The 23049-nt window shown below is 41.1% G+C and overlaps 1 protein-coding gene across 1 annotated transcript in view; it reads left to right on the top strand.

Annotated features, from left to right (window-relative positions):
* The window catches only part of LOC120514542 (probable tubulin polyglutamylase TTLL9), a 50004-nt gene that overhangs the window by 20253 nt on the left and 6702 nt on the right, over positions 1 to 23049 (top strand). The window contains exons 6-10 of the mRNA XM_039734975.1: positions 13564 to 13749; positions 16224 to 16292; positions 16917 to 17007; positions 18868 to 18908; positions 22005 to 22092. Of these exons, the coding sequence (XP_039590909.1) occupies positions 13564 to 13749; positions 16224 to 16292; positions 16917 to 17007; positions 18868 to 18908; positions 22005 to 22092 (475 nt within the window). The remainder of the gene's footprint in view (positions 1 to 13563; positions 13750 to 16223; positions 16293 to 16916; positions 17008 to 18867; positions 18909 to 22004; positions 22093 to 23049) is intronic.

Here is a 23049-nt window from a genome sequence, read left to right as displayed (position 1 = left end):
GAGTAATAAACTGAGAAAAAGGAACCAGATGAGTCGTCCTGTGCAGTTAGACAAAAACTAAAAAAAGCTACTTTAATGAATCCAGCCTAATTTATTTTGTCCTTAAATTAAATTTGACACTACTTTAATTTAAATTTAACATGTTAAGTTCAGCAGCTTACATTTTAAATTAAAAGAGATACAGAAGAATTTGAAATTGTTGCTCTGCAAACAACAGGCTTATGAGCTTAACAGCAAAATTTATTTTACTTGTAAACTTGTTAAGCATGTTAGCCTCTTCTTGATAAACATCTTATGGACATTTGATAGATAATGTGGCTTTTGTTAAAGGTTTATACTGTGTTTATTATTTGTTTGTGTGTTGTAAGTATACATTTTGTTAAGAAACAAGTACTGCATAAATAAAATGGTAATCCACATTTTTAATTACATCTGTTAAAAGGAGAGCAGAAAACTCAAAGGTTTGGAGATGGCCACCCCGTATACGGAAGTCACAGCAAAAAGAAAACAAATGGTTACAAAAGAGTTCAAATAGGAACTGGTTACAGAGGGTAAACAGAGCCTTTTATATGGTGGAGATGGGAAGCGGGTGGTCCAATGAGGCCAGAAGGAGGAAGTAATGTCTTCGGGATGGGATCTGTGTGGGAAGTGGTCCTCATGTATGGACAGAAGTGACATCATCAGAGGGAGAGTTGATGGTGACATCACTGTTTGGGTGTTGGTTCTGCTGGTCTGCAGAGTGACAACAGGAGAGATGGTCGGATGACTGAGAGTGTAAAGGGGTGGTATGGAGAGGATGCATGCAGTAAGATTAATGATTCGGTGAGTGGTGTTGAGGGGAGTGGTCAAGGCTGAATAATGTGGACATAACAGAAAACATTTTAATACAATAGAGTGATATATATATATATATAAATAAACAACCTTGACACAAAAAAGGTTTGGGACAGCCACCTGTATACTTGAATCAGGCTGCAAAGTTGAAGAATCAGTGGTACAGTATTGTACAGAATGAGTTGAAAACAGAACTGAGCACTGATGGAGGTTGGAAGTGATGTCTCCAGGGCTGGAACCGAAGTGCCATTATTGGACATAGGCAGAATTACCCATGTTTGTTGTGCAGGGATAACAGAGAAAGGGTTACTGCACCCTGCCACCCCCTGGCCTGGCTTAGAATTACCTTTTACTCCTTTTAGCTGCCTCCCATGCACATGTTTGTGACTGTGTCTTACAGAATTGAATATAAAATCCTACTAATAACCTACAAAGCCTTAAATAACCTCGCACCAAACTACATCAGTGACCTTCTCCATCACTATGTGTCTGCCCGCCCACTAAGGTCCTCTGATTCTGGCAATCTTGTTGTGCCCCACACTAATCTACAGTCCATGGGTGACAGGGCCTTCAGCTGTATAGCGTCCAGACTCTGGAATGACCTACCGAAATTAATTAGATCAGCTGACTCCATGAATTCTTTATAAAAACAACTCAAAACTCATCTGTTCAGGAAGGCTTTTAGCTCTGCCTGACTTTATTACCCTTCTCTCAGTTTACCTCTCTGTCAAGATGCTTATGTAACCTGTGTGTGTGTGCTAGACCATCAATTCTGTTGTCTGTTAGGCTTTTTTTCTCTGAAGTCACTGTCGTAATTTTTTTTATTTATTTATTTGGTTTGTACAATGCTATATACTTTATACCCTGCCGTTCTTTTTTATATTCTGTAAGTGCCTTGAGCATGGGAAAGGCACTTTATAAATAAAATGTATTATTATTATTATTATTATAGATATAGATGTACACATTTTGTTATACAAATGGTGAAAACCAGTTAGGTTTTAATTTATGTCTTGTTTCAGTTAAGTACATTACAGAAGAAATTAAACAGTATGACACTTTGTGTCTGAGAAGCATTTTATTTTTTTTTATGTATTATAGATACATTTTACCTAAACACATTTTATTAGTTAAATTATGTATTTTAAGGGAATTTTTTATTTATTTTAGCAATTTTGATCACTGAATAATAACCCTACAAAATTTCATTCACTCGTTTCACTTATTTTATCATGAAATTGTCCATGCTCAGTTTCAGCTGCACAGAGACTGGACTGGCCAAATATTCCATTCTAGTTATACAAAGAAAACTAGAGGTGTGGAAATTCTTATACATAGGACAATAACATTTGTAGTAACAGATGTAGTATCTGATCAGTATCTAATCCTGAAGGGCGATATGTGATTGTCATAGGTAATTTATTTAACTGTAAATTGATTTTGATAAATATCTATGCACTCAATGTAGATGATAGGAACTTCATCCAAAACGTATTTGCATCCATTTCCAATATGAACACTCATAAAATTATAATGGCTGGGACTTTAATTGTGTTTTAAACAGAGACCTAGATAAGTCTCCTGCCAGAGGGGCGATGACGTTTAACACGGCAAAGACAACTTATCAGACCCCCGGAGATTTCTAAACCCAAACTGATGAGCATATTCATTCTACTCACCAGTGCATCACTGCTACTCAAGAACTGATTATTTTTTTATACATAATAATTTCTTGCTTACAATTAAATCTTATAAGTATGATGTTATTGTTATCTCTGACCACACTCCTCTGATCATGGAGATAAAATCACTATGCCCCACATACTTATCTCACAAATGGTGTCTGAATCCACTTTTATTAGCAGACAAGAATTTACAGATTTTTTTTTTTTTTTTTTTTTTAGAGACAAATACATCCTTGAAGATTTCTGCAGCAATACTCTGAGAAACTCTGAAGGCTTTCTTAAGAGGAAAGATTATCACATATCTTACCTTCTTGATTTCCAGTTTATTTTTGTAGGTATCAGAGCTAATCAGTGATATTTCCAGAATAAATCAAGAACATGCCAGGTGTCCAAATGAAGCACTTCATAGGAAAAGACAGGTTTTGCTTTCAGAACTCAACCTCTCGACAACTAAAGAAACTGAACAACTAATTTTTAAATCAAGACACCGTTACTATGAACACAGAGAGAAAGCTAATAAGATTTTAGCTCAACAAATCCACAAGCAGGAAGCCTGCAATGCAATCCCAGCATTTAACAACACAAACGGAGACAAAATCATTGATCATAAAAAACATAATGCACACATTTATAGACTACTATAAGTCGTTATATTCTACTGAGTTTAAAGAAGACAAAATACAATCTAATGCATTTCTAGAAGCATTACAGATACCACAACTAAATACTCTCAGCACAGAGGAATTGAATAAACCTCTGGCACTTTTAGAATTCCTAGATGCTATAAACTCACTTCATGGGAAAGTAGCAGGCCCTGATGGCTAGCCTGCTGAGTTTTATAAAATATTCTCAAATAAGCTAGCTCACCTTTTATTATCAACATTTACAGAAGCTGGAGACAATAAAATTCTACCTCAAACTTTTTGTCAAGCTTTAGTTACCGTCTTTCCTAAGCAAAATAAGGACTTATTACAATATGCATCATACAGACCAATCTCACTTTTGAATAATGATATAAAGATATTCTCCAAAGTCCTAGTTAGAAGGATTGAGAAAGTGCTTCCTTCTGTTTATCACGAGACCAAACTGGATTTATTAAAGGCAGACACTTAACTTCGACGTCTGTTTAATGTGATATATTCACCCACAAAGTCAAACACCCCGGAAATATTATTGGATGCAGAAAAAGCATTTGATATGGTTAAATGGAATTACCTTTTCACCATATTAGAGAAATTTGGGTTTCACCTGAACATTTCTGTTCATATGCAGATGGTATGGTACTGCATGTATCCACAAAATACTGTGCCTGCAATCCTAATAGCACTTACAGAATTTCAAAAGATTTCTGGTCTCAGAATTAATTTGAATAAACACATGTTCTTTCCAGTGAACTCTAAGCACACAATATTAGATTGGACACCTTCCCTTTAATCACCATAGATCAGTTTAAATACCTAGGAGTAAACATCACAAATAAACATAAAGCTCTTATATCAGCAAAATTTTGCTGTCTGCATGGAAAAAATTAAGCAAGATTTGCATAGATGGTCTATCCTTCATCTCACTTTAGCTGGAAGAATTAACATTGTCAGGATGAATATCCTTCCTAAGCTTCTCTTTTTATTTAAAAACATTCCAATATACATCCATCCATCCATTTTCCAACCTGCTGAATCATAACTACAGGGTCATGGGGGTCTGCTGGAGCCAATCCCTGCCAACACAGGGCACAAGGCAGGAACCAATCCTGGGCAGGGTGCCAACCAGCTGCAGGACACACACAAACACACCCACACACCAAGCACACACTAGGGCCAATTTAGAATCGCCAATCTACCTAACCTGCATGTCTTTGGACTGTGGGAGGAAAATGGAGTGCCCGGAGGAAACCCACGCAGACACGGGGAGAACATGCAAACTCCACGCAGGGAGGACCCAGGAAGTGAACCCAAGTCTCCTAACTGCGAGGCAGCAGCGCTACCACTGCTCCACCATGCCGCCCCTCCAATATACATAAATAAATAATTTCTTTAAGAAATTAGTTTCAATCATAACCTCATTTATTTGGAATTCAAAACATCCAGGGGGTTATTTTCCGTACGTCGCTTAAATCATCCGAGATCAGATACCTCATCTTGAATGAGTTAATTCCGGTTAAGCTCATCCAGGTTTAAGTCAGTTTTTCAAACGCAGTCGTGTAGTAGATATGTTCAGCTGGATTTAATCATCCGAGATGAATGCGCGCGCCTGCTCTGATTGAAAAGCCCATATATATTGAGTCTAGAAAACATGATCAGCAAGTCTTTGATAGGCTGTAACAAAATGACAAAAGAACGGGTGCATTTTTTTTACACAAGCAGAGCAGGACCTTTTATTTGAAGGATATGAAGAATTTCAAGATTTAATATGCACAAGGGGTAACACTTCAAAAGCATCACAAACCAGAAAAGACGGCTTGCAAAAAGTGGCCAACAAATTAAATGCTAAGTAGTGTGCATTGTACTTAATGAATGCAGCATTTCATTTCCTATGTGTTAGATTAATTATTATTTAATATGTCATAATTCCAGATCAAACGTGAGCATAAGGAGAACATGGGAACAGGTTAAAGTGAAGTACAAGAATATACTTCAAACTGGTAAATATTGGTATATAACTATTTGAAGAATTGTTGACTTAAAGAATCATATATAATATAAAAAACATTAATTTTAAAGCTAATAAGAAGGCAAAGAACCAAAAAACAGGTGGAGGTCCACATGGTCCAGACCTAACCCCTGCTTTCCAGCAAAATGCCCATCGCCCTGTTTCTGAGGGCATTTTTTTTGTTGGGTCAGTTGCAGGGAATGTCATATCCCTAGAACTTGTGTCTGACCAACGAGATATTGACGAAGGTCAAATATTTGATGAAGACACTGTGTCTGATTATTCATCAGGAGGAGAGGTATATTTTCCAAGTAATATTTGATCAAACTCCACTCTGATCAGTCCCTTTTGCCCCAATCACATTTGGAAATCCTGGGTAATGAGAATGTTAGGCTGATTGTGAGATTCTTTATGGAACTGTGGGTGTTTTTGCCTGTGTATCTGCAATGGCATGAAACGCTTCTTTTATCGTCTGCACACGCAGGTGTCCTGGAAACACAATGAAAACCCAAAGGAAATATTTCAGAGCCAAACAGACTTTACGAATTGACTGCCAAACTGCACTTTTAGATAGATTTTCCGTATCGCCTGCAGTATATAAAAAAATGCTGCTTGCCAAAAAACTCAAAGCAATGCATACTGTCTGTGTGGTTGTGAGAGCCCGACTTCGCCTAGTTTGACTTCGAATATAAGGTGCTAATAACTCTTTTAGGTACAATATTCCCCCTCGGCTAAAGCGGTATCTTTCGAAAAGAATTTCCTCCGGGAGCAATAAAGGATCTTGCCGATCGCGCAGAGCCCTCTCTATATGAAATTCTCTTCTTATAATTTGCTCACTGATATCAATTAGTAGCTCATTCATGAACGGCAAAGCCATGACTGAATGAATTCCATGCACAGAAACTGATTAAGTGTTTGAGCTAATCCTTGTTTACATAGAACAGATTTGGATCTGCTGCTATGACAACACATCCAAGAGTTTTGAAAAACCGATAGATCCAGGATCATGCCAAATTGTCAACAATTACATCCGGCTAAATGAGTAATCCACGTACGAAAAATACTCCCCAGGTATCCAAAGGGCAACCCTACAAAGACCTAAAGAAGAATGTAGCATGACTTTACCTAACTTTCAATTTAATTATTGGGCGGCGAATATACAAGATACAGTATAAAAACCTGGACATTGACATAAATAGATGAACAGACACAGGCATGGTCCCCAATAGAAATAAAATCCTACAGCTCTTCTTTATATTCCTTGCTTTAGAGCCAATAATAAGTTCAAGTCCTCGCCAATATACTAACAACCCAATAGTGCTTCACTTACTCAGAATATGGAACCAATTTAGGAAGTATTTTAGATAGAGAAGCTTTTATCTCTGGCACCTCTGCACGAGAAACAGCTTTTTTGACCCTCTCAAATGTACAGAGTTTTTAATATCTGGAAAACATTCAGGATTACATCACTTAGAGATCTGTACATAGACATCCTATGAACAATTACACTCTAAATTTAACTTTCCAGCAACACATTTCTTTCACTACCTTCAAATTAGAAACTTTGTTAAACAAAACCTGCCCAATTTTCCTCACTTCTCTCCTACCTCTATTCCAAAAGAAATATTGATCAGTCTTGAGGACTCAGACAGTATTTCTGTAATATATAAAAACATTTTCAAGTCCCTTCCTTTCAAAGATCCCAGAGTACAGTGGGAAAAGGATCTCTCACTCAACATATCAGATAAGGAGTTGAAGGTAGCAATGCACAGAATTCACTCAAGCTGCATATGCACAAAGCATACAATTATTTAACTTAAAATTCTACTGTATATCGAGCGCATCTATCTCATTTAAATTTGTCCAAAATGTTTACAGGGCAATATCCAACCTGCGAATGTTGCAATCAAGCTCTAGCCTCATTGAGTCACATGTTTTGGATGTGCACCAAATTAATCATTTTGGGCAAAATATTTTAATTGCCTTTCAGACAGCCTTGGTGTCACAATCCTTCCTAACCCATTAACAGCTGTGTTTAGTGTTCTTCCAGATGGGCTTAAAGTGGAGAAGGACAAATAAACTCTGATTGCCTTTACTACACTATTGGCACGCAGACTTATCTTGCTTAACTGGAAGAATCCTAATTCACCGCTTTTAAGTCAGTGGGTAATTAATGTTATATATTATCTAAAATTGGAAAAAATGAAGTTCTCAGATCTGTACACAACTTTTTCAAAACTTGTCAGAACCTGATCAATAACATTTTAGAATAAGCATTTAAATTGAGGAAGTGGATTCTCTTCCCTCTATTTTTATTCTTTTATTTACTTACATATTTTTACTATTATTAAAGTTTTACACTGCTGACCTAGCTCTCTTTCTTCCGGGTGGGGTTGATTTGTTTCAAACCTAGTTTTGTTAAACTTGACTTGTATGTATGGAATGTTATTTGATTTTATAAAATTAATAAAATGTTAGAAAAAAAAAATGTCCATGAGAGGCACCTTAGCCTCTTTTCATTGGTGGACAAATTTAATCCTAGAAATGTCCAAATTATTAACTTTATTTTACATGTACACCCTGTAATACCTGCCACTGGCATGCTTAATAGTATCTGGCTACCTTTGTAAAGGATTTAACACTAAACCTCAATTACATTAATGGCTTGTTCTCATTTTCCACCACTGCAAAGGCTTAACCTCTAAATAATGTAAAAAGTCCAGGAGCCTGCTCATGTCAGGATCATTGAATAGCTCCTGCTCCCAGTCCCATACTTCTAAAAGGATTTAACCGGAAAGAGCAAAGCTTGTTACATTAGTGAACCTCGTAATTTTTATAGTCTGGGCTAGATTGGTAAGGTCACTCAACAACAAGGCCATTTCAGCGAGATTGTACCAAAACTTAATTTCTAAATGTGTGTTTATCTGAAAGCAGGCATGGGCCCAAATGCTGGATAAAATAACAGATGAAAACATCCAACCTGAATGATTCAAGTCAGAGTGATATAGCAAGCTTTATGCCAGGTTGTTTTTTGGATTCTAGTTGGTACAGTCTGTATTTTAGTGCAGACATGATGCTTGCTCTCTACTCTCTTCAAATGAAGTCACTGGCTATCTCGTTGCCAGTTGTGCTGTCTCTGAAAATGCTTTTCATATCTTAAAGTGATTTGGTGGCTGATCGTGCAAGATTTAATTTCATTGACCAAAATCAGAAAAGTGATCATTTCCAGTGGACTTTTTACTTGTTAGTGAAGCTACTTTTAACTAAAAATGAAAACACGTTCATGGCAAGGTTCCTAGTACAATTGTTTCTTTCTTTTAACCATACACACACTGGTTAATTTATCAGAACTTAAATGTATACAGTCTATACATAATACAACATTTTTTGTATTTTCTTTTATATTTGCATAGCTCCCAATATTCTTCAATCTTATTTGCTTGCATACCAGTATCCTCTCTCAGTTATCGCTCCATGACTCATCATGTGGGTTTGAAGGATTAAATTATTTATAGTTTTTCGTGCACTTCACAGTCAATGATTAGTGGCTCTCACGTTAATACGTGAAGTTAACGGGTGTCAGATGAGGTTAAACGGTTATATATTGGAAGAGTACATTCAAAGAGAAGATTTGTCAATCATTATGGGTGGAAATATCAGTTTGTATGTGTGAACCTTACCAAAGAGCAGGACAAATAGCGTCAGCTTTGCTGATTTTGTGTCCAGGGAGCAGGACCAATGGCTGCTGGTGAGGTACATAAATCGACGATGTTCAAGTCTGCTGATTTGCTTTCAGAAAGCAGAGGAGATTGGTGGAGAGTTGACACGGGAAGGAGGAACCTGAGATTGAGCAAATCTGGGGTGTTGTTGCATCAATGTGGAGAGGGCAGAGCTGGAGGAGATTATTTAGATTGCCATTGGGAAAGGAAAATCAGTAATCTTGGTCTGCCGAGTGAAGGGTCCTGATGAATGTGGCAGAACGTAATACTGAGGGCTTCAGGGAGGTGAAATTTTCTGGTGTTCTGGCTGTGGGAAAGAAAAACAAGGAAATGTACCTCATACGGTATACTAGTCATTCAGTATGTACTACTATAGATTGCTTTTTTTAATTATGTTCTTAGGTCTTCTAATTGTGATACTATAATTGGATTGTCCATCTATATATCCATCCTATTCGGCTTATCTGAGGTCATGTCACGGGGGCAACAGCTTGAGCAGAGATACCCAGACTTCCCTCTCCCCGGCCACTTCTTCTAGCTCTTCCGGGGGAATCCCGAGGCATTCCCAGGCCAGCCAGAAGACATAGTCCCTCCAGCGTGTCCTGGGGCTTCCCCGGGGCCTCTTCCTGGTTAGATGTGCCTGAAACATGTTACTAGGGAGGTGTCCAGGAGGCATCCTGATCAGATGCCCGAACCACCTCATCTGACTTCTCTCGATGCGGAGGACCAGCGGCTCTACTCTGAGCCCCTCCCTGATGACTGAGCTTCTCACCCTATCTTTAAGGGAAAGCCCAGACACCCTGCGGAGGAACTGATTTCAGCCGCTTGTATTCACGATCTCGTTGTTTCGGTCACTACCCACAGCTCATGACCATAGGTGAGGGTAGGAACATAGATCGACTAGTAAATTGAAATAATTTTTCGCCATGACAGACCGATGCAGATCCCGCATCACAGCGGGCGCTGCACCGATCCGCCTGTCGATCTCACGCTCCATTCTTCCCTCACTCGTGAACAAGACCCCAAGATACTTGAACTCCTCCACTTGGGACAGGATCTCGCTCCCAACACTGAGAGGGCACTCCACCCTTTTCTGGCTGAGGACCATGGTCTCGGATTTGGAGGTGCTGACTCCCCTCCCATCCGCTTTACACTTGGCTGCGAACCAGTCCAGAGAGAGCTGAAGATCCCAGGCTGATGAAGCAGACAGGACAACATCATCTGCAAAAAGCAGTGACCCAATCCTGAGCCAACCAAGCCGGACCCCCTTAACGCTCTGGCTGTGCCTAGAAATTCTGTCCATAAAAGTTATGAACAGAATCGGTGTCAAAGAGCGGCCCTGGCGGAGTCCAACTCTCACCAGAAATGGGTTCGACTTACTGCCGGCAATGCAGACCAAGCTCTGACACTAGTTGTACAGGGACCAAACAGCCCTTATCAAGGGGTCCGGTACTACATACTCTCGGAGCACCCCCTACAGGATTCCCCAAGGGACACGGTCAAATGCCTTTTCCAAGTCCACAAAACACATGTAGACTGGTTGGGCAAACTCCCATGCACCCTCCAGGACCCTGCCAAGGGTGTAGAGCTGGTGCACTGTTCCGCGAACAGGACAAAAACCACACTGTTCCTCCTGAATCCAAGGTTTGACTATCTGATGGACCCTCCTCTCCAGGATCCCCTAATAGACTTTTCCAGGGAGGCTGCGGAGTGTGATTCCCTCTGTATTTGGAACACACCCTCCGGTTCCCTTTCTTAAAGAGGGGGACAACCACCCCAGTCTGCCAATCCAGAGGCAATGTCCCTGATGTCCATGTGATGTTGCAGAGGCGTGTCAACCAAGACAGTCCTACAACATCCAGAGCCTTGAGGAACTCTGGGCGTATCTCATACACACCCGGGGCTCAGCCACAAAGGAGTTTTTGACCACCTCGGTGACCTCAGTTCTAGAAATGGGAGAGCCCACCTCCGAGTCCCCAGGCTCTGCTTTCTCGCTGGAAGGCATGTTAGTGGGATCAAGGAGGTTTTCGAAGTACTCCCCCCACCAACCCACAACGTCCCGAGTCGAGGTCAGTAGCGCACCATCCCCACCATATACAGTGTTGACACTGCACTGCTTCCCCCTCCTGAGATGCCGGATGGTGGACCAGAATCTCCTTGAAGCCATCCGGAAGTCGTTCTCCATGGCCTCCCTAAACTACTCCCACTGTGACGATGTGGGTTCTGCTCCATGCTCCCATCCGCTGTTAGGGAGCCCTTGAACCCTACACCGTCGATAATGTCACCGAGATGAGCTAGACAGTGAGACAATAACAATTGAGCAAGGGATGGTATAAAAAGGTGCAAAAGTGCTTTTATTTAAAATCAAAACAAAGTGTCCATAAAGTGCATTGATCCAAAGTTGTTCAAATAAATAATCCAATAAAAACGTGGAGATAAAAAAAACAATAAGTAGAACAAAAACAATCCTTTAAAAACGAAGTTTAAACGTTCTATAGGAAGCATTCTTAAAACCAATAAGCCCGGTGCTTCTTTTCTATTAGCATTGGCGTCTCACCTGCTTCTCCCATACGGGCCCTGCAACAGGCAAGACGCTCTCTGCAGCTGCCCTTTTCCATTCGCAAACACAGGTCTGGAGACCTCCCGATCCTGGCTTCGGTCTGGCACTCATCCCAGGCCTGAGACTTGGACTCCTTAGTTTCCAGGACGCTCACACCAAGAACTGCAACTCCAAGCCTCGCGACTCCCGCTGCCTTTCCGGTCTTCTGCGGCCAGTCACCTTTCCCTGGTCACTCCCGCTACCTGATCGCTCAGCGGGAGCAACTGCTACTTCAACTCACCTAACACCCAGGCTTCCTCGCAGCTGCCCACGAGCTTCCGTTTGCTCGCTTGCCCACACGCTCCGTGTCTCTCTCTCTCTTGCACCGCCTTACTCTCTCTCCTTACTGCTTACTGCTTCCTCCGTTTCCTTCTCTTTTTCGGTTTTTCTGATCCCTCTCCTAACAGACTCGCGTTTTTTATATTGAGAGAGGCCATAGCAGCTGCAGCACATTAGCCACAGGAACAATCACGGATGTGGGCAGTCCTTCACCTGTGTACTAGGTGAGAAACACCCACACCGCAGATCGCCCCGCAGCTTGCTACGGCCACTACACCCCCTCACTAAGCCACCGCGAGTGCAGTGATTATTTATTTAAATAAATGGCCTTTGCAGAGCGAGCTGTGAACCCATAACACCACACCCAAGACCGAGTTTTTGCCTCAACAACCACCGAAGTCGCATTCCGCTTGGCCTGCCGGTACCAATTAACAGCCTCCGGAGTCCCACAGGACAAAAGGGTCCTTTAGGACTCCTTCTTCAGCTTGACGGAATTCCTCACCGCCGGTGTCCACCAACAGGTTCGGGGATTGCCGCCATGACAGGGACCGACCACCTTACGACCACAGCTCTGGTCAGCCACCTCAACAATAGAGGCACAGAACATGGCCCATTTGGACTCAATGTCCCTCACCTTCCTCGTTTGGGCCTACCAGGCCTGACCGGCATCCTCCCCCACCATTGAAGCCAACTCACCACCAGGTGGTGATCAGTTAACAGCTCAGCCCCTCTCTTCACCCGAGTGTCCAAGATATGTGGCCGCAAGTCCAATGACACAAACATGAAGTCGATCATTGAACTGAGGCCTAGGGTGTCCTGGTGCCAAGTGCATATATGAATACCCCTATGCTTGAACATGGTGTTCGTTATGGACAATCCGTGATGAGCACAGAAGTCCAATAATAAAACACTGCTCGGGTTCAGATCGGGGCGGGGGCATTACTCCCAATCACGCCCTTCCAGGTCTCACTGTCATTGCCCACATGATCCTTGAAGTCTCCCAACAGAACGAGGGAGTCCTCAGAAGGTATGCCCTCTAGCACCCCCTCCAGGGACTCCATACGGCGCATACGTGCAAACAACAGTTAGGACCCGTCCCCCCACCCGAAGGTAGAGGAAGGCTACCCTCTCATCTACCGGGATGAAGCCCAATGAACAGGCTTCAAGCCTCTCACCGGGGGGTAACTCCAGAGTGGTAGAGAGTCTAGACCCTCTCAAGGAGATTGGTTCCAGAGTCCAAGCTGTGCATCGAGGTGAGCCTGACTATATCTAACCAGAACCTCTTGACCTTGCGCACTAGCTCCTTCCCCTTCAAAGAGGTGACATTCCACGTCCCAAGAGTCAGCTTCTGTAGCCGAGGATTGGACAGCCAAGGTCCCCGCCTTCGGCCACCACCCAACTCACACTGGATTGGATTGGATTGTAATGCATATTAAGGAAATAGCAACAGACTAGGAAAACACTCCTAGAGAAAGTAAACTTCTGGAGTGAACATTAAAATCTCTAAATAAGCAAAATCTCCCACACAGCCCTGCTTTGGGCATTCTGCAGTTTGTTACAGAGCCAACCATTGTCCATGATATTCATGGAATATGACACACAATAGGTCTAGCACTGGGTCCATTTTTGGTAATTCTAATGTTGTAGGCCAGGCAGTAGCCAGTCAATAAAAGATAAATTGAAATCCATAACTGCAAAATAATTTTGGATGTTGTGGGTGGAAGGTGTTGAATTCCATAATTCTGTTGTTTCCTTTAAACAATTTTAATACATTTTATTTATTTTTTTATAAGAACAGCTCACCCGAAAAAACTTGATGGTGAAAAATTTGAAGAGATACCGGAAGTTGCTGGAGCGGGAGACAGGGAGGTTGGAAGCAGAAAAGTGTGACTTTTTCCCTTGCACCTTTGAGCTCCCATTTGAATACCACCTGTTTGTAGAGGAATTCAAGAAGAATCCTGGAAGAACATGGATTATGAAGCCGGTGAGAGCTGGAAAGCAAGGCATGGAGGGGCAGAATGCACTGAATGCAAGTCAGCTAATCTTATACCTGGATAAGGATAAATCAAAAAGTAGAGGCAATTTGAAGATTACACGGTAACTGCAATAGATAGAACCTGACACAATATAATACTTTGTGATGGCTTATGGGTAGGTTGAACATACACAGTTCATCACTTTGATGTTAGTCTAATTGAAGCCATGAAAGTGAAAACAACATAACCCAATGAGATTTAAAAATGACTAGAAAGATTTAAAGTGGGAACAACAAGTGTAACTGACACAGCTCAATCCGGTTGTCCATCTACATCACACATACAAGCCCACAGTGAAATGGCAAATGCCTTCATTAAAGAAGACTTGATGGATTACATTGTCTGCTGTTGCTGTACATCTGGATATCAGCTATGTATCTGCACATGGCATAGTGCATGATAACTCGAACTACTGTAAAGTTTAAGCAAGATCTGTATTCAAAACAGTTTACTGAACTGTGCAAGCCAACATCCTTCAGTGAATTTCAGTAGGTTTCGTTCATCAGTTGTGCAATCCCACAATGAAAGGTCCATGTTCATTTGATCTTGGCTTCTACTAGACACATAAGCCATCACAAACGTATTGTATTGTGTCAGCTTCTATCTGTTGTGCTTACCACAGAATTTTCAAATTGTCTTACTATTTATTTTGTCAAAAAATGCTAAAACTTCACAACATTTCACTGCTGCCTGCTGCCATGACAGATGGTGCCAGGAATTTGCAATATGTATTGTGAGCAGTAGAAGGTGTTGCAGCACTCCAAACCCCGCAAACAACAATACAAACTCAAGTCCCAGGTACAATTAAATGATTTATTGTTCAAACACCTCTGTTATATAGGTTTCTTTGTTAAATACAATAACCTCTTCTTTTTCTCTCCTCTTTCCTTACCTCTCTCCACTCCTCCTAAGTGAGCTCTGTCCTCTATTCCCTGGCTCTGACTTGCCAAGTGCAGAACTGTAGCTTCCTGTATACCAGGCCCAGGAGTAATTGCGGTACTACCATACTGCATCCGGGAAGCACTTGCCGGTCAGGTGGTACTTCCCTAAAGGGAAGGAAGCCATCTCCCCACAGCTCCCTCTCATGGCTCTTACAAAACACAGCAGCTTTACCTATTGGAACAGCAATTTCCATGAAGCCCTCCAGGTGTGTATATTAGAGACCCACCAGAGAGCTGCTGCCAAATGTCAGGCTGGGGGAGCACATGGCCCCGGGAGGAAGTCTCCTTCCACATTTCCATTTACAAGATGCCCCAGGTGGGTAGGGGACCATCCATTCCGACCGGGATGCCAGCCAATCCTTGTCTTTAATGACAGTACACATAGCCCAGGTTTCTTCCATTTCTGTATGGGAAATGTACACTATGATTCATTGTCCCAAATATTTGCACCTCTGTGTGATATTTTCAATTGAAATGAATAGTCTTCTCTATTGTTTTTGAAAAGGTGAGGTAACCTTGACCTTCATTTTTATCAATTTAAACTGCACATAATTCACTTAAAAGATGGGCTTGGTTGGTAAGGTTTGGTTGCTCATTCTCAGCTTGCAGTCACTATGTAACTGAGCTGCTACGTGGTTAGTCTTCCTCAGAATAGAGTCATCACTGATTATTCAAATACATGAATAACTTTTTACATTTATGAGTGAGTAATGAATCACAGAAACAGACAACACTGAATCACTTTAATGGTAATTACTTTGGAAATTAAATGACGTGCAGGATACCTCAGTTTTTCTATCCATTTTCTGTACCTGTTTGCCATGGTAGAACTCCTAGTAACTGGGAGTTTAAGAAGCATCTTCTGAGTATTGAAACTTGAGTGTTACTGAATATGTTTAATCTATTCTTGTCTGGAATAGGATTCTGCTGTATTTCTATGGCCAATTTGGAGACAGCTGATGAGAGACATTGTAGTTATTTTTGTATTTCTTTCATGTTTGTTCAAGATACTGTCCTTGTCGTCATCATCAACAGTGGTTTAATGGCCAGTTACCAGGTTTACCCAGGTTAGACGGTTGCCCCCAAATCTCTTTTCCTCCATTCACAATGGTACTGAGCATCATTTAGGTTGAGACACATTCCTTTCAGATCATCTGACCCACCAAACTATGTCATCTTCTGCCTACCTTTTGGTCTCTTCCCCTCCATCTTCATATAGTGCACCTTTTCACTCAATCAAGATATTGTATTGCACCTTAGTCATAACATTTAATATTGATGAGTTAAGATGGCTCAAACATTCCAGGCAGTACTGAAGGTCTTGCTGCTATGCCAAGTACCATGAAAGAAAAAATTAATTTTGCCATTTTTATAATGAGATAATACAGAATGTTGGACTGTTTGTTTAAATCTTACGAGAGAGAACACCGTTCTGGATGCCCTCTTTATCTAATATGCTCAATTCTTTCCTACTTATGTAGGTGGGCCGGTCTCAAGGAGAAGGCATCTTTCTTTTTCGGAAGCTGAAGGATATAATGGATTGGAAAAAGGTATTCTTAACACAGTGAAGCACACTGTCGGGGTCACGTAGCAGCTCTGTGTTCCTATCAATGAGTGGGCATGGTGCTATAGTGAATATACCTCTGTGATCATACTTGCCTTGTGGGACTGCAGTTGAAGAACGGTTGTTAGTACACAAATTTGCATGATTCCATCACTGGACAAATAAGTAGTTTCAGAAGAATACAATATAAATTGGCACAGTATTAGTTTCTCCCTTGCATGCAGTGGTGCCATTTTAGGCACCAGCCCCCCGTGACTCTGAGTTTAGATTGAGAATCACGGCATTCATTCATTTATTCTTGTATTCATTTTACAAATCTTTTTTTTTTTTCAATATAAAGTGTTTGAGAGGTATGGTAACTTTTATTTAATCAAAAAATAGTCCACACTAGTGTTATTGACATAAGGAGTGGAGGTATGAAGCGTCCTCATGTTCTCAGTAGCCTCTCATATTGTGCAGCAGATGACAATATTCCGCAGCAAGATCTAAGATCTGACCAGTAGTCTTACCTGCTTATGAAATAGTTAAACCAGCAGACATCAGAGTTTCCATACACACTTAAACCATACAAGAGGAAATGTCTTATGGTTGGTTTTCTGCCTTTTTTCAGGAAGGAAGCCGATTTGATGAACAGAAAGATGAGACACAGGTGGAAAGATATGTGGCTCAGCGCTATATAGAGAACCCATATCTCATTGGAGGTGAAGCTAACAGGTTTATGAGAGTCTTCTCTGTTTCACATGAAATTATAGGCCAATTGGTCTGGATAGTGGTGCAGTGGTTGGTGTCATTTCTGCACAGATCACAGGGGATAGGTTTTATTCCAGGTCTTATTGCTGTCTGTTAGGGTTTATTCAGGATAATCTGGATTATCTACTACATCCCAAAGTTAGTTGTTCGGGCATTTAATGAAAAATTAGTTCACACTGGTTATGGATCCACGTCCATTGACTAATACATCTTAAAGTTATGTGTTTCTTCATGAAGCTAAGAGTTGAATGTGGACAATTGGCTTTTTATTGTTGTTTCTACCTGGCCTGTGATGCTGACAGAACAGATTATGGCAACCCTGCAATGCACAAAGCTGATTAAAAAAAATGGATACATGATACTGTATATGTGTTTTTAAATAACTGAATGGATAAATTAGTATATTTTTTATTACAAATCAATTTTCATTTGCACATTCCATGGGAGTCTTTCTGTTTGGAGTTGTGATGACTCCTGCTTATTTCTATAGTTCAAGTACAAGCTCTTGAATTTACTGGCAACCCTATTTCAGCACATATGAATGCATATTTTGAAATTACTTCACTGGTTCCACCCTTTAAATCTGGGATTTGTCCAGGTTCAACTTCATGGAAGGGGAACAACACAAGTAAGGAGTACATCCAATAAGCTGTTTTAAATTTTTTGTTAATTAAACTTGTAGCGGTCCGGTGCTGCTAAGATTCACACCGTCAAGATGACGGTGATTTATTTATTTTTATAGAGGATCCCAGGGACGCTCCCAGCCTTGGCCGACCCGCACACACACACAAACCGAGACAAAATAAAGCACACCGGGAACTAACCACAATTAAAGAATATAATGAAATTCAATAATATAAATGAAAACAATAATACCACCCCAGTACCCCTACGGCGATATTAAACACAAAAACACAACTCCACACAGGAAAGTCCATGGAAAACCACACCGGATTTAATAGGAGATGACAAGAGTAAGTCCAGAGATCTGCACGCTGAAAGGGAATGAAAAAACAGTCCTACCGGTAGACACTGTAAGGCTGAAGATGGATGGATGGTTCAGGAGTGCTTCTACACTTGTGGGAAAGCCGTGAATCCACAATCAGTCCTCAGCACACAGATAGACAGAAGACAATCCAGACCCCAACAACGAATACAGTCCAGGACACAGCGACTAAATATGGCTTAATTAACAGAAGGTAGTCCGACAGGTAAACAAAAAACACAAAATACAACAACAAAAAACACTTCTCCCTCTTCCGGACACCTGCCCTCCTCTTTAACCCCTCCGACCACCTTTGACTCCAACAGCCTTTGCAGGGACTGCTGGGAGATGCAGTTTTAACTACTAGTAGCACTGCTACAAACTGAGGTTGTGTATTTTAATATATTTTTGTTGATTAACTACTATGTTGGCTGGGCATGCAAATATATCTGCACAAGTGCCAGTACTACCAATTCTACAGATTCTTATGACAAGGAAGTGTGGGTATGTGTAGAAGTGGGCACTGTGTTGCATGGCTCTTGGCAGACACAGACAAGAAAAGTGGGGGCATTAATTGGGCAAATGAGTGGCAACATTACTAATTATATATCTGTTATTTAAGCTTGTATTTATGTATTTTTATTACTTATTCATTATTATTCTTGCTTACGTAAATTGTTAATTTGTTTTTCCTTCCTTGCAAATGCAGTATGTTTTTGACAATCTCATAAAGCTACAGTGAGCTACAGTCTCTCTGTGAAAATGTGCTATAGAATAAATGTTGTTGTTGTCAACTGTTTCTGACCATTCTGTGCTTTATCGACAGGAAGGAAATTTGACCTGCGAATTTATGTGCTGGTAACCTCTGTAAGTAGGTTTCATTTAAATCTTGAATAGTTTTTGATAAGCATTTAGAAATCCTTTAATAGGAATACTAATTTTAAAAATCAGTTAGTGGTGAAGGGGGCGGCACGGTGGCGCAGTGGTAGCACTTATGCCTCGCAGTTAGGAGTTTGCATGTTCTCCCCATGTCGGCGTGGGTTTCCTCCGGGTACTCTGGTTTCCTCCCACTGTCCAAAGACATGCAGGTTAGGTGCATTGGTGATCCTAAATTGTCCCTAGTGTGTGCTTGGTGTGTGTGTGTGTGTGTGTGTGTGTGTGTGTGTGCCCTGAGGTGGGCTGGCGCCCTGCCCAGGGTTTGCTTCCTGTCTTGCGCCCTGTGTTGGCTGGGATTGGCTCCAGCAAACCCCCGTGACCCTGTAGTTAGGATATAGCGGGTTGGATAATGGATGGATGGATAGTGGTGAAGGGCTTGATATCTTTTTTCCAGCTTAGTGATAGTCAAATATTACAAATACAAAGCTTTAAAGGCAGATCATCTGTGATGGGCAGCTGCTCTGTGCGTTATCCTGGGGCAGATTAGAGTTCCTTGACACTCTGATTCCAATAATCAGATTGGAAAGTTGAATAGTGTATTGCATGTAGGGATGAAGGAATGGATTGAGAGCTGAAATGAATTTTGAGCTTCTCTTTCTATCTGTCAGACACTGCCCTTGCTTACTCTTAATAGCTTTACATAACAAATTGTAGAACATATTTGAAAGGACGATGATGAGGTCTTCCAGGCATCAAGTAGAACAAGATATATAAACAATAGCTTGGTTTTAAGAAATAAGTTCAAGGATTTGCTAAAGAAGGAACACAAGAGTAGCAAAGTAAAACGATACACCTACAGATTTGTATCCTATCTACACAGGTTGTGAATCCTGTCCACTAGGTACTTTGGCCCACTTGTCTGTTTTCAGACCACCACAAATTGTCTGTTTCGTTGTACCTTCCAACTTTCATTCCTACCAGCTAAGCCTTTGTGTCGATTCACCTTCCAACTCTATACTCAATTTTACTCATGCTGTGAGACAGCTCTAACCCTTTTTGAGGGTCACTTTTGGCCACCGAATCAGTTCTAGGTTACGATAACCATACTTTTGCAATAGGGAAAATCAGCTAGAGTTGCCTTCGACAGCTCCAGTTACCTTGTGGCCTACAGCCAAAACAGCCCCCTATTTTCCTGATGGTTTTTAAAATGGTAGTCTGGTCTACAGCCTTGGACTGTGTGCTACGCTCTAATGGCCAGCTCTTTCACACACTTTCTATCAATTCGGTCAGGCACCCCTGTCATCTGATGGGTTGGTTCTGTCTAGTGCTGTGGAGGTTTAAAAAAACTATTTTCTTTGAGTTCACCCTCCTTTGTATCGTTCTTGAGGCACACAGTCCACAAATACAAAATTTTACTGTCATGACATAATGTATAATTCCTGCCATCACATTCTTTTACTCGCTTCCAACCAATAATATATATATATATATTTTTTAATGTTACTCACCCCATGTAGTTTGTAGTGATGGCAGATAACATTTTTTTATTCTCATCTTTTCATGCAGAACAAAGAACAATATTAATATGTCCATGAAAATAAAACCATTAATCCTTTCACATAATCCATATATTAGACATTCAGTTGTAATCTCAAATTTTCCAAAATGCGTGTATTTTAATAAGTTATTGTTAAATAAGCAATTTCCAGAAAGAGCTTTTATGAGCTAAAATGGGGTGCACTCAAAACATGACTCAGCGTATGAATTGAGGAGCCTAGATAAAGAAGTCCACTGTGTGGCACTGCTATATTGGTGTTTGCCAAATCCTTTGTGTCCTACAGATCTGATCACTTCACTCCTACTGTAGGAATGCTGTTTGGTGGGCTGCTGGTGCACAATTAGTGTGTCGTACTGTGAGGTCCGATAATCACCACAGGCCAGCTATGCCAAATGCACTTGTGCCACTGCCATGCCTTGTTCAGTGACACCTGAATCTGCCGTCTTACTCATTACCCCCACACCCCCTGGCTGGATACACACACTTCATCCATTGGTGTGTTCCAGCTGCATTGTCCACAAATTTGATTCTGCCATTGATTTGACGGTCGTTTGTGTGACAAGAGCATGAGTACCTAATACTGTGGCAATTCAGTATATTTAAAATTGATGTAGGATACAGACATTGTCATTTTTTATCAGTGTGACTCACTTTTTATAACTCTTTCACATTGCAAGAAAATGTAGACCACCCGTTTCTACCATTTTTAAATCCAATTCCAGTTAACAGGTTAATAAAGTTTCAAAGTGTCTCAAGTAAGTCAGAACAGTGGCTGGGCCAGCCATTAATCCACTGGGCACACTCAAGAGCCCACCTCACTCAGTCACTCCAGGTCAGCTTGGAGATTCATATTGACTCATATTAACACATCCATATTTGGGATGGGCGGCACAGTGGCGCAGTGGTAGTGCTGCTGCCTCACAGTTAGGAGACCGGGTTCGCTTCCCGGGTCCTCCCTGTGTGGAGTTTGCATGTTCTCCCCGTGTCTGCATGGGTTTCCTCCCACAATCCAAAGACCTGCAGGTTAGGTGGCTTGGCGATTCTAAATTGGCCCTAGTGTGTGCTTGGCATTTGGGTGTGTTGGCACCCTGCCCAGGATTGGTTCCTGCCCTGTGTTGGCTGGGATTGGCTCCAGCAGACCCCCTGTGACCCTGTGTTCGGATTCAGCGGGTTGGAAAATGGATGGATGGATATTTGGGATGCAGAAGGAAATGCACACACAGAATGTGCAAACTCCATATGGATGCTGGCATTCAGGAGTGTGCATCCTCCAGCAGTGTTCATCGCGTTGTTTACTGTATTGTGTGTAGTTAGTTAGTAGATAGTTTAATATGATAAAAGCTTTGACAGGATCCTTTGCTAAGTTTAATATGATAAAAGCTTTGACAGGATCCTTTGCTAATATTAGCATAACATTCATTAACGAGAGATTCATGGAATAACACGTTTTGAGGTTCTGTAATTACCTGATACTGTGATGTATTTTGAAACAAAGTTAAACTGACAGTAATGTTTGTTTTTTATTGCAGTTCATTCCACTCAAGGTCTATCTATACCGAGATGGATTTGCTCGCTTTTCCAACGCTCGCTTCTCCCTCAGCAGCATTGATGATCACTGTATCTCTTATGTTATTTATGTTTATAGTATGAGCTATCCATGCTTTTAATTTTTAACTGTATTTGTTGATTTTTCAAAGTTGCCAATTTTATAAAACATCATTTTCACTGCAATGGTCTTAATTTGTGCTTGCCACCAGCCTTTTCCTAGATTCTTTTTTAGGTTCAATTACTAGCGACTGGGAGCCCGATCAAATCGGGCTACAAATTCAACATTTGTGAAATCCATACTTTCTCTGCAAATAATTATTTGTTTTGTTAAGTCCTTGAAATGATTCTGCTATCATGGCACTGATTTGTTGTTAAAATAGACCTTGTCGGCCGCCGCAAGGCACGGGCTGATCGATTTCTTTCAACCCGTGCTGCATTTGCGGCTGCTCGAACTTCTTCAGACGCTTGTGAACGGCTGGCACGATATCAGTCAGCGTTAGTAGCATTCTGTAGCGCATGTTCTTCATCTGTCCTTTGTGTCCGATTTGCACAATTTCTTTCAGCATTAGTAGCATTTGTAGCTGTATGCCGCTCATCCATTTGTTGTGCTCGTTGTGTACGTGTGGTCGCATTAGCAAGTCTACGTTCCGCGTCAGTCATGTGACTTCATTTCCTACGCGTCCTTCCAGCAGCCACTGCTCTTGTGCCTGCTCGAGGTATTGCTACAAACACCATACATATGGAAAGTATCAAATTATATACAGTATAAGGATACCATATAAATCTGGGGCTTTATTAATTTTTTCTCTCTTGTGACATTTATTTCAGGTGTCCCTCCATACTTGTCCCTGTTCATATATAATGATTCACGTAGTCTTCTCATTTTTCCTACTGGGGGCTAACATATAACACAGCAGGCATGAAGTGTGCACCACTGTATGTATGCTCAAAACAAATGGTTGTCCTTTCAAACTTTAAGGGAATGCTCCACCCAAAGATGATTTATATATTTTATAAGACACTAGG

This window comes from Polypterus senegalus, chromosome 14, assembly GCF_016835505.1.
Source record: "Polypterus senegalus isolate Bchr_013 chromosome 14, ASM1683550v1, whole genome shotgun sequence".
Taxonomy (NCBI): domain Eukaryota; kingdom Metazoa; phylum Chordata; class Cladistia; order Polypteriformes; family Polypteridae; genus Polypterus; species Polypterus senegalus.
Note: the sequence above shows the minus strand (reverse complement) of the source record. Positions and strands in the feature narration are given on the sequence as shown.